We start from the raw sequence: 12,873 nt of genomic DNA, 5'->3' as shown, positions 1-12,873 counted from the left end.
GCCTGTGCGGTGGACACGTCGGGAGCAGCGTGTGACGCGTGACGTGCGACTCAGGCCGCGTGCGGAGCCCCGAACAGGCTAAGCAATCGATAGCCGACGAATCGACGATCGAAAACGTTGCCAACATTTTCAATCGTCGATTTTAATCGACTTAATCGATTAACTGTTGCAGCTCTATAATCTATAACATCCAGATCTGTGTAGGTCACTCTAGAAGTGTATAGTGTTTTATAGAACAGGTAAAAACAAACACTCTATAATTTGTTTTTTTAAATGTAAATGGCCTGGAGGGTCTCTAATATGTCCCAACACCATTATCACTGAAGCTGACCGAAAGTTAATCTGTAAAAACTCATCTATATACTCCTCCATAGTTAATCGCTCCTATATCAGCGACATCCAGCAAGGATTCAATCACCAATTAACTAGTAATATCAAATTGCCCAAATTGAGCTAAACCAATATCAGAGGGATCGGAGAGACATCTAGGCTGTATTACCACCGTTGAAACATAAGGTAAAATCTCTGATGTCCCCAGTACATAATCAATACGTGACAAAGTATTATAAGATTTAGAATGGCATGTAAACTGACGCACATTTGGATTCAACCTACGCCAGATATCTACTAACCCCATTTCCCCACAAATCTAGAAAATGCTGTTGCATTGGTTATTTTAGGAACAAATGGAAATGTATCCATAGCTGGGTCCATATAGTTATTAAAATCTCCCAAGACTAATACAGGAAGTAGAAGTTTATCTGACATATACCTAGCCAAAGCTTTAAATACTTTGAGTAAGGGGGTGGTATATAAATATTTGCAATTATTATAATTGCACTTAATTTGCAATTAACTCTTTATAGTATAACCGACAATAAAGAGATATCAACTGGCCAGCTACATCTATACTTGATTGTATGCAAGAGAAGGGTATATTCTTATGTATCAAGATGGAGACACCACTGAAGAATGGAATGAATGAAACACTTGACAAAACCAGTGTTCGATTAATTTACATGTGTCTACATTAGTATGTGTCTCCTGCAAACATATAATAGCCGGTTATATATAAGTAAATAATCAAATATCGCTCTACATTTCACAGGGTCATTTAGACCCCTAACATTTTGGTGGCTGACTAAATACTTTTTTGCCCCACTGTATATATATATATGTATATACACACACACACATATATATATCAATAGTAACCACAGTATAGAAACTTCCATGCCAATTTGTTCGATAATTATCATAAATGAAAGTGGACAAGCCATTTTACTAGTGGCCAAAGAGCGGTCTACCATGTATGAACATATATTCAAATTTTCGCTCTGTCATAATTGCCATTAAAAAAACAAACAAAAAACCCCATCAATATAAAATTAACATTAAAAAAACACAAAACACAAAACAAACCAAAAAGAAAAAACAATCCTCACAGGAAAAACAAGGGGGATTATTTTTTGGCTTGAAAGGCCTCGACCACAAGCCGCATATTACTGCGGCTTGGAATAGCGCCAGTAGATATTTTTTTTAACGGGGACATGAAGAACTCTACTGCCCTAAGAAAAGTCATCTGATCACAAAGTATTAAACCAGCATATACCCAATTATACTAAACAAATGTATCTAGCCAGGTTGACGCCTGAGCTGCTGTCTCAAAGAAGTGAGTTTCTACTGCTAACACCCATAATTTAGCAGGGTAAAGCATTGAATATGTAAAACGCATTTGTTGAAGACGTTTTTTTAACCTCCTGGAACTTTACTCTCTTCTTCTGAGTTTCTTGTGAAAAGTCAGGGAAAAACATAATTTTATTTGCCTGCAAATATAATGTCACCTTTTTCCCTGACTCTGCACAGAATCTTCTCTTTATCCTGATAATTCAATAGTCTAATTAACATAAGACGTGGTGGATTTCCCAGAGGAAGCTTCCGTGATGGAATCCTATATGCTCTTTCCCCCCAAATACTGAAGATAAATTTTCTTTACCAAATATCTCTAAAAGCCAATTTTCAGAAAGGCAATTAAGATATTACCCTCTGTCCTTTCTGGGATATGTATATTATTTCTCCGTAGCCGATTTTCAATATCATCATCTTGAAAAGGTATTTACAGCATTCCTTTGCATTGACATTTTAACTCTCCCCACCAGAGCTTTGATCTGTGAGTGGGATCTGTAGGTGTCTGCAGTAGAATGGCAACATGCCTAATAAAACTATCCAGCTGCTTAGCTTAGCGGCTTCCATACAATTGTCTCGTGCTGGCTTGCCGGGAGACGGCGGCTCAGCGTCTGCCTCCGCATCATCACACGGCACTGAAAATTGAATTCCTGACACGCAGCTGAAAGACCTTTCGTCTTTTTTTCTCCCCGGGGCATCGCAGTCTCCGCTATGCGAAGCGGCCACGTCACTGACCGCCACTGAGCATCCCTGCCAGTCCAAGACAGCAAAGCCCAAGAAACAGAATGTAGCAGGGCGTCCAGGACTAGAGCCCGAAAAACGGCGGGACAGAAGGTCCCCACACGCCTGGGTAAGCTGGAGATCAAACAAACAAGATGTCGCCAGAGAGTTCGCATCCATCGTCCCACTACATCAGGCCGCAAGCCACACCCCCAACTGCACTGACTTTACTTTCATCCATACAACTTACCCAATACCTTTTTGGAAACTTGTTAACTTTGTATTATCATTTGTGTGACTCTCAATTACACTATTGGATAGCCGTCTTCGGCTTAACTTAATTTTGCCTTTTTATTCGTTATTGACTGTTATTACCCACTATTTGTCCTGTTTGCTTTTTCATTTTTGAAAGTTTTAATATGTGTATTCCTTTAATTTCTTTAATAAAACGTTTGTGAAAGAATAAGTATCTGTGCAAAAAAACAGCTCTTTTATTTTCAGGCAACAGATTAAAAACAATGTTGATATTCCATATATACTACTACTATACTACAAGCAAGGAGTGTACAATTACCCAAACCAAAATAATGCAAAAAATGTCTGTGCCTCTAACCAGACTGTTCAATTGAAAATATCTCAGCAGCTGTGTGCAAAGTGACATCCACCACTTACATACGATAATAAGATAGAAAATTGAACTGCACTCAAACCAAAGTAACCTATGAAATAACAAACCAACAATTATAAATAATTAATAATCTCAATGTGTGACCATAAATGCAATATGGTTAATATGCTTAAATCTCCTAATAAATAAAATAATATCGCTAATCTCATCACATTACATAAAACACCAATCTCATCTTATGAGGCACATCTAATCACGCTTACAAAAACATACAATGTGCAAACAATTTAAAGTGCTTCAATATAAAGTGCTTGTATTCATCAGTGCTAAATGTTCATCCACACAAATGCACACAAGGATTCACAGTGCTTTCTAATATGTGAAAACCCTTCTCTGTGTGGAAATCAGGGATCAATTCAGTCACCAGATGGACATGACCACTATATACAAGAATCCTTAGGAGCCCAAATATTTAGTCTGGGTCGGCAACCCCTCTGATAGCTCCAGCTCCAATCCTCAGTGACTCCATGAGAGAACATAAACAGATGTTCCCATAGTGTAATACTGTTACAAACTTTGTTTTAAACGAAGTTTAAGAACACTTAAAGTGTATAAAGTACAAAAGGCTTAACAAACCATCCCTGTTCAGCAGCACTCACCTAATTCGTGTCCGATTGCCACTTCCAGGAGAACGTGACATCAGCATATACCTGCCAACTCAGCGCGTTTCGTCATTGGACATAGTCAGGCATGGTGCATATGCTGACTAGTTCTATGTCCTTAATATTTCCTCCCCATCCATATTAAACCCCGTAGAGCTGTTTTTCCTTATTTAGCCACTAGATATCTCCTATCCTTAGAGGTTTAAACAGTAAACATCCAATCTATATAATGCAGAAAACAATCCTCACAATTATATTATCAGGAGAACAATACCTAAATGTAGTGATGTATTTGTGGAGGGAAATAAATCACTATTAAATAACACATCCTACCTAACTAAACAATAAACATCAAATATAATAATCTAGAACAAAAAATAATGACAAGAGAAGAGCAAAAACAAAAAAAATATGTCAATAATGATACATTAAGGGCTAGTTTACACCACAAACAGTGCATTACGGACCAATTTTCTGCCAGAGCGCACTGGATTGCATCCCGACCGGCTCCCTGCGTTCAGGGCCAGGAAGGAGCGTGGCGGTGCATTGAAGTAAATGGCTCCACAGCCATGCCCCCTAGCCGCAGTGCGAACGCTCGCACCCGATCGTGTGACACATCAATGCGTGCGTTCTAGTCCGGTCAAAAATATGCTGCATGCACAATTTTTTCTGATGGCACCGGACCGGAATGCAGGCATTGGGGGCATGGCTGCGGTGCTATTAACTTAATAGCACCGCCACGCCCCCTCCAGCCCCTGAACGATGCGGAAAAAGAGGTCTAAATCCAGTTATAATTAACCCTTTAGGTCCTGTAGTGTCAAGTACAAAGACCCATTTAGTTTCTTTCTTTTTAAAATGGTTACCCTCCAATGTCTTTTTACTTCACGAATACCATAAAAAATGAATCCCCTCGGGTCTCCTGTTATGGACATCCCTAAAATGTTGTGAGACCCTATGATGTTTATACCCTTTTTTTATATTATTCATATGTTCCTTAATCCTTTGTTGTCATTTTCCTGTGGTTCTACCTATGTATTGGTAACCACAAAGACATTCCAACACGATAGTCACAAAGAACAACAAGTGACAAGTAATAAATGTACTAACGCCATATGTCTTAATATTAACTGTCAAATGTAAATGCTTTTTTTTGTTATTTTCACTGTTCCTACAACAGCCCTACAGCTGAAACGTTTTTGACAGAGGTAAAAACCTACTCTACTAAATAGGGCAACACCTCTACCAGATGGATCTATAACATTTGTTACCAACCTATCCCTTAATGTGGGGGCCCTCCTATTTACCCAAACCACCCCAACCACATAAAAAGATCCCAAAACCAAATCAAACCCTGACATTGTGTACACTCTGACCAATCAGCACCCAGCCCCTAACCTGATGGGGAACTGCAAAAACCAAACTGCATATCACTCTATATAAAGCAATGCTAAATACACTGTATCAATGCAAAACTGTCACGGAGGTGTGGCTCCAACAATTCTGCAGTGGTACAATCTATTTAGCTTTGCTTTATATAGCACGATACAGGTGAAACTCGAATAATTAGAATATCGTGCAAAGTTCATTTATTTCACTAATGCAACTTAAAAGGTGAAACTAATATATGAGATAGACTCATTACATGCAAAGCAAGATAATTCAAGCCGTGATTTGTCATAATTGTGATGATTATGGCTTACAGCTCATGAAAACCCCAAGAACCCCAAATCCACAACCTCAAAAAAGTAGATTATTACATGCAATCAATAAAACAATGATTGTACATAGAACAATATCGGACCTCTGAAAAGTACAAGCATGCATATGTACTCAGTACTTGGTTTGGGCCCCTTTTGCAGCACTTACTGCAATTACTTTTGCACGATATTCTAATTATTCGAGTTTCACCTGTATACTCTTTGGCTTTTTTTTTTATCCCAATCAGGTCCAGTGGTGTGCTGGGTGCTCACTGGCCAGAGCCTCCACACTATGTGTGGCATTTTGAATAAATGTGAGCTGAGCGAGCTTTGTCTTTGTTCAGCCCAGATTCCCCTCCTTTGTTGCATGATGATAAAGGCGGCATCTCTGACAGAGACTTACCTTCTTCATTTTCTGCAGACGTTTTTGGAGGACCAAAGAACTTCATTAGTTAGGGTGGAGTATTTTTGGTCTCCTGTGAGACTGATTCAGTAAGACTTCTACATGCAATTTGAAGTGGTGCTGAGCGCTGATATGAGCTGAGGTAAGGACAGTGTTGCTACTTTATGCAGCCATTTTGCTTTTGGCTACAGCACACCCCTGGAAGTTTTTTTTTATGTGAAATGTAATCATTTCTATGTGAGTAGTTGGTGTATGCAAGTATTTCTTCTGTTTTTATACATTTTTATGATGTTGGCTCATACTACCTCATGAGAGTTTTTTTTTTATGTTTACTGTTTAAGACTACATTGTAAAGCTACTGGGAAATGATACAGAGGGTATATCAAATGGCTAGAAAAAAGCAATATATGCAGTCATGAGCATGCAGCGAGTGCCTTTTAGTGGGGTGTAGGTAAAGGTGTTGTCTGTGTTAAAATAACACCTTAACGTACACCCTAGAGGAGGACAGATTCACTGCTTTTTGAGAATATAAGCCACTATAGTGACTGATACACTATTCTTGCATTTCACACCAATACTGCATCTGCTTTTTGTCCACTATTGCTAAATGTATTGAACCTGCATGTAATTTTGTTCCTTATTTTGCGGTTTGGGGAGGAAAAGGTAGTGCTATGTCTACAAGCACATTGGTAATGTATCTTTATTTTAGATAGCAGCGGTTATAGTTTGTTTTTTTATTTAATTCTTTACATGATTTTTTGTATATGTTATATAAACATGTTATCTATGGTATATAAGTTTTATTAAGGTTATATTAGTTATGGCTACCGTGGAATCCATGATATAAGACACACAGAGTGAGAAAAATTATAGTTTTACCTCTAATATGTTTGGTATTATATCCTTCTCACATATTTTCAAGAACTTATCTTTGTCAAAGTTTGGATCAACCTTTAAAATTTCTGTCAGTACCTCTGACATTTCTGTCTTGGAAAACATTCCACCTGTAAAAGAGAGTTACTGTAAGAAGTAGCAGAACTAAAGAGAAAGTGCAATATTAGGTGCTTTCCAAATTCATACTTCAATGTGCTTTTTAGAATATATTATCCTGAATGAAGAGGGTATAATATTTAATTACTGACTAGAAATTACTATAACCTTAAAGTGTGCAAGTCATTAGGAATTGTTTCTGCACTATTCTTACTTTCAAACAATACTGAGCAATACAATATAAACATTAGTGACACTCCACTTCCTCCACTGTTGGGTAGTGTGGCACAGATTTTTGAGACCCCTTTCCCTCTGGAGGAATTTTGATTTGTTTTTAAATCTTCTCCAACAGGCAAAAATCCAGGGCCAAATGGGTTCATGACCAAATTGTATCATATTGGTTCAAGACTCATTAGCTCCATTTCTGTTGAAGGTGTTTAATTCTCTCTGGGTGGTACTTTCCCTGCTCAAGTACTGGAAGCTAAAAATATTTTTAATACCAAAGCCTGACAAAGACCTATTGTCCAATCTCCCTAATTAATCTGGACCTAAAAAAAATGTCTAAGCTCAATGCTAACAGATTACAGCCTCTCCTTCTTAAGCTGATACACCCCAAACATGTGGGGTTTGTCCAAGGTAGGTAGACAAGGGACACTACTATACAAACCCAGCTATTCATGCATCATACTCAGACTGGATCGGTTAGTCATACAAGCCAGGTCAGGAACACGGAGATCAGCGTAGTCAGGAACAAGCCTGGAGCAGGAACCAGGAAATCAGCGTTGTCAGGAACAAGCCAGGAGCAGGAACCAGAGGAGAACCCCCCCAGGAGTGGGTCTTACACAGAATCCAAATACTCAGAGCAGCAGAAATGCACTAGCAGGTAAGATCACGCAAGGGCAAGGTCAGACTGGACTGAGTGGTTTATATAGTGGGGTGACATCATCACTCAGACAGGAAACTCCTATCTTGCTTTCTCAGATGATGCTCTCCTGTCTTTGCCTGGGAGTAGTGAGCAACGTTACAGAGTCTGCTCAGGTAAAGGAGGAATCACAGGTGGGTAAAATGGCAGCCAAGCCAGAATGCTGCAAACCAGTTAAGTCAAGGTGGAACCCTGACAGAGACAAGGTCGTCCGTTATCCCCCCTCCTATATGTACTTACGATGAAGCATCTGAATATTGCTTTACGGTCAAAATATTGGGATTCCAGGTGTCACTATTGGCTCTCACCGATCTAAACTGGCCCATTTTGCAGATGACCCTCTACTATATGTTACCAAACCCCATCTTTCTATACCGTCTATAATTCATGACGCGTTGTTCCAGAAGATGAAAAAGGACCTTGCTAGCTATGACTTTAAGACCTTGTCTTGGCTAGGGAGAATTAACATTTTGAAGGTGGATATCATACATAGATTCTTATATCATTTTACTAAATTTGTACAGGGCCATGATTAAAACATAGGGCTCTTTTCTTGCCTAAAATCAAAGGGAGTGCAATTGCCCTGGATGTTAGATTGTATCACACTGCCTCTGTTCCCAGACTGGTTTTATCATGCTAATAGTAAGCTCTGGGTTCAAATGAAACATATATCTGATACTGACCTGTGTACTCTGCCTTGGAAAAAACCTGCACAGAAAAGAGCAATCCCCTCGTCACCAGCTCTTACCCTGCATTTGTGGGACCATTGTCATACAGCATTTCCGATATCTAATTATATATGGCCCTTAACATCTTTGAGCACAAATCCAAATTTGGGGTCTGGAAAAAGTCCTCCCACTGGCGCCTGGCGCTTTCCGACGCCCCCTCTCTGTGCATCTACTGCTTATTTGACACCCAATGTTGTGGGCCAAAGGTTTGCAGAAGGGCAACTCTGTTTCTTTATTACCTCCCTATTCCAATCAAGTATTGTCCCACAGCATTTGAATCCCTTCTTTTACTTATCTCTCCTCCCCCACATGATATCTCCCAAATCTACTATTCTCTCTTCGCTGGCCAACCCAGCCTTGCCCCCTTATACTTCCAGATGGGAATGTCAATTAAATATTGCTATTGACACAAACTGGGAAACTTCTTTTATTCTTCCACACAGGTTGTCTATAGCTTGTAAATCCCAGGAGATGAACCTGAAAATCTTTACTAACTGGTATCGATGCCCAGATGTTCTCCATCCATTGTATCCATCAGTTCTGGATTGTTGCTGGTGGTGCCATAGCACCCCTGGACATATGTCCCATACTTGGTGAAGTTGTCCTCCAATTAAGGCCTTCTGATGACAGGTGTTTGTGGTTTACTCCAGGGCGACTGGCTCCTCTGGACCAGAGGACCCCAAGGAGGCCCTTTTATCTATGATCCTGGGTTCCTTGAAATCCGCTGAGATGTCCTTTGAGATTTCCTTACTGCTGCCCATGCTGTCATATCACGCCACTGGCATTCCCCAGAGACACCCACCCTAGGCGAATGGGTTTTGGAGATGTAATGTGTTGCACATCTTGAGCATTTGCTAGCATTGGAACATGACCAATGGGACAAATTCCCGGTCACTTGGTCCTCCTGCATGGTATTTTTCGACTCCACTGAACTTCAAGACTTGATCTCTTTCAAGTCTAGTCAATTTCTTATTCGTTTTTTGCGGTGGGGTGAATTTACCCCTCTTTTTCTCCAGTTTTTTCCTTTTCTTGCTTTCCACCTTCCTCTTTTGCCCACTTCAGATCCTTGAAGTTGATAGTTTTGCGAAGCCCTGACCTTACTGGCTTTAGTAATGGTCTTTTGGATGATCACCATGGTGTCTAGCACATGTAGACATCCATATGATATTCTTTGTTACGGATGCTTTGGGTAACAGGGTAACTTACCAAGGTGGTTGGTATCTGCTTATCTTGCCAAGATGAGTGCTCCTCTAGGGCATCAAACTTCTCCCTACAGTGCACTTCGACTCTATGTGTTTATGCATACGGGTTATTTTTAAAAATAAAATTGTCTTCTTTATTAAAAGTACAAAAGTCAAAACAAAAGAACAATATAACAGTGATATGTGAGGAAATCTCAATACAGACAGCAAAATGACTGCAAAGAAAGCAATTCAGTCTGTACCTAGACATCCACCGATATAGCATATATCATACGCTTGTAAGGCTAATAATCATAGCAATAATAGTAACCTAGTAGCCTAATCATAAATGCAAAACAAGTTAAGTAACTTGACAAATAATAAGCGCTGTAGAAGGGGAAAAAAAAAATCAAAGATGAGAAAAGAAAGTGGAAAAAGAGAAAAACAAGAGAGAGAAGTAGAAGAGGAAGAAGGGTCCAGCTGGTCTCACGAAGGCACCAGCATCAATAAAAAAAAATGTTAAAATTCAAACACGAATAAAAAAGGAGGGGTAAGGTCAAATCAATTTGCAGAACCAAGTTCTCAGGAATCCCAAGGTTCCCAATTTTTTTCAAATAATGTCAGCATTGTTTAGAGAGGCTGTTAAGAGCTCCATATTTCTTACTGCTTTAATACGGCCATAGAGGGCTGGAGAAGAAGGAGGTACAGACTTTTTCCAATGTAATGCAATTAAACAGGGAACTGCAAGTGAGAATATGAGAAGTCAGTTTACGCCAATATTTATTCATATGTGGGAAGGGAAGACATAATAGGACATATATGAGAGCAGAGGGAATAGACAAAGAGAAAAGGTCAGTTAAAATATTGAGTACCATGGTCCAAAAAGGCCTAATCCCAGAACAAGTCCAAAAAATGTGATACAACGTGCCCGGGCTGATTGACATCGCAAACAGGTCGGAGATAGAGCTGAAGAAATGGCATCTAATTTGTCGGGAGTATAATACCAATAAAAGAAGATTTTGTATTGGTTTCTTTTGTAAAGTGAGCAAATAGAAGATTTAGCAGCCGCCCCGAAAATTTGAACCCACTGATCTTGGGTAATCTGTTATTCAAAAGACTCTTCCCATTTACGCATATAGAGATGGTCAATTGGTAATTCTGGGTGCAGAGTAAGAAGGAGTAAATAAATGGTAGAGATTAGACTATTGGACAATGGGTGAGAGCAACATAAAATCTCAAGGGTGTTCGAGACGTGAATCATAGTGTTAAAGAAAGTGATTGAGCAAAATGTTTAATTTGGAGATAGGGTTACAACACTTTAGAAGGAAGCTTAAATCTATGTTGCAAAGTGGAAAAGGGAAGAAAAGTGCCAGAAACCTTGTCTAGAAGGTCACTAACCAAAAAAGGACCTTACCTGTCCAGAGAAAAGACCAATGCGACGAAATGCTAGAGGGCAAATTTGGAGTATACAAAAAGGGGCCAAATTATGGGAAAATGTATGCTTGGTCGCTAAGGGTTACCATAGATGTTAGTAGGGCGGAAATGAGTACATGCACCGCTTTCAACCAAAGAAGTGCGTTTGGGTGGGAAGGGAAAAGCCAAAGTCTTTCTACCTCAGACCATCTCGTCAAGGGACGGTAAGAACACCAACAGAGTATATTTCGCAATTGGGCTGCGACATAATAGTAGTAGATATTCGGAAGAACAAGGCCACCTCTGGTCAAAGTGGCAAACAACACATGTTAAGATCCTCTATGGCGCCCCTATGAAACATCTCTCTGTAAGGAGGCGAGTGCGGACACAGGTACCTTCACAGGGAGGGTTTCAAAGTAATACAGTAGCTTAGGTAAGATTGTCATCTTGACAGCTGCTAATTTGCCCGATAGATTGTAGGTTTGCATCAACAATGATCTCATAAGTTTAAAAAGGGGGTTAGAAGTGTCATATAAAGAAGAAAAATGGGGAAGTAAGATGGATACCCAGCTATCTTAGGCTATGTGAGCTTCAATTGTAAGAGAAGGAAGAGCGCAAAATAGATAAAGTAGTTGGTGAAAATGCAAGTGGTAGGGCCTCTGTTTTTGAGGTATTCAATCGGTAGCCCGAGTAACTCGACAATTGTTTGTGTAAATTAGGCAGGAAATTATCGGATTTGTCAGGGTCAAAAATACATCAGCAGCAACCCAGATAGCAAGCAATTGAGCTGCAAGTTTGAAAATGACTTGTTAAACTCTTGCAGACCTGCCAAGCTTCAAAATGTTGTTGCACAATTACAGCAAGTCTGCATTGCAAGTCTCCAGATCAACAAAAGTCAACAAAAGTGCTGTACACTTGGAGAGTTCTTGGTAAGATCTGCAGGACTCTTGTTGTAGACTTGCCAAGCAAATTTGCTACAATTTCAAAAAGTGTCAACTAGAACTTGTGCTGCAAGTGTTCTGCAAGTCTAAAACTTGCCAGGAATGTGTGCAGCAAGCTAACAAGAATTACAATTTAACCCTGCCACAAGTTTGTGGCAAGTTATCCTTGCTATCTGGGAAATAGTGCCATTTTAAATTGATGACTATGAAGGTCAATACCTAAAATATCTGGGGATTGTCAAATATGGGCGGCTAAGGGTTTAATGCATTAAGCAATTAAAAGGGGAGAGTGGACATCCTTGCCTCGTGCTAGGAAGTAGCTAGACGAAGTTTAACCTAGGCTAAGGGTACGGAATAGAGAGACTAAATGAGTGCAGTAAAGGGGCCAGTGATACCAATACATGCCAAAGTAGCATGCAGAAGGGGCCAACTGATTTTTTTTGCGTCCAAACTAACAATAGTATTTCTGTAGGAGTACGTGAGGCTATATCAATGAGGTTTACAATTCTCCACATGTTATCACTGGCCGGGATTTGGATTGCAACCACCCCATTCACTTGCGTGACCCCGTATGGGGTCCCGACCCACACTTTAATATTATTTTTAAGTTTGGAGACTAAAGCGTCAGTGTCCTCTGATAGTAGCCTTGTGTGGCTCCCACTGAGTGGAAACAGCATACACAGAACCCTTGTTAAGTTCCAAATATTGAAGGGGGCATGTTTCAACAGTCATTCAATCTCCAGTGACAATGGCGCACACGAGAGGGATCTATTTGAAAAATCAATTCAATGGGCGCATGGTCAGACCCAGTGGTAGAGCCCACATTTGCAGAGACCATATTTCATAAGATAAAATATGTATGTTTCCATCTAGATAATTTCCTCACGATCATCTTTAGAAAC

At 39.8% G+C, this 12,873-nt stretch overlaps 1 protein-coding gene across 1 annotated transcript in view; it reads right to left on the bottom strand.

Moving 5' to 3' along the window:
• The window catches only part of LOC108800320 (mitochondrial import inner membrane translocase subunit TIM44-like), a 207,288-nt gene that overhangs the window by 81,720 nt on the left and 112,695 nt on the right, over window positions 1-12,873 (bottom strand). The window contains exon 6 of the mRNA XM_018572296.1: window positions 6,676-6,800. Coding sequence (XP_018427798.1) covers window positions 6,676-6,800 — 125 coding nt within the window. The remainder of the gene's footprint in view (window positions 1-6,675; window positions 6,801-12,873) is intronic.

Source organism: Nanorana parkeri, unplaced genomic scaffold (assembly GCF_000935625.1).
Source record: "Nanorana parkeri isolate BGI_ZX_2015 unplaced genomic scaffold, ASM93562v1 scaffold1991, whole genome shotgun sequence".
NCBI lineage: Eukaryota > Metazoa > Chordata > Amphibia > Anura > Dicroglossidae > Nanorana > Nanorana parkeri.
The sequence above is the reverse complement of the archived record's forward strand: the minus strand, read 5'-3'. Positions and strand labels throughout refer to the sequence as shown.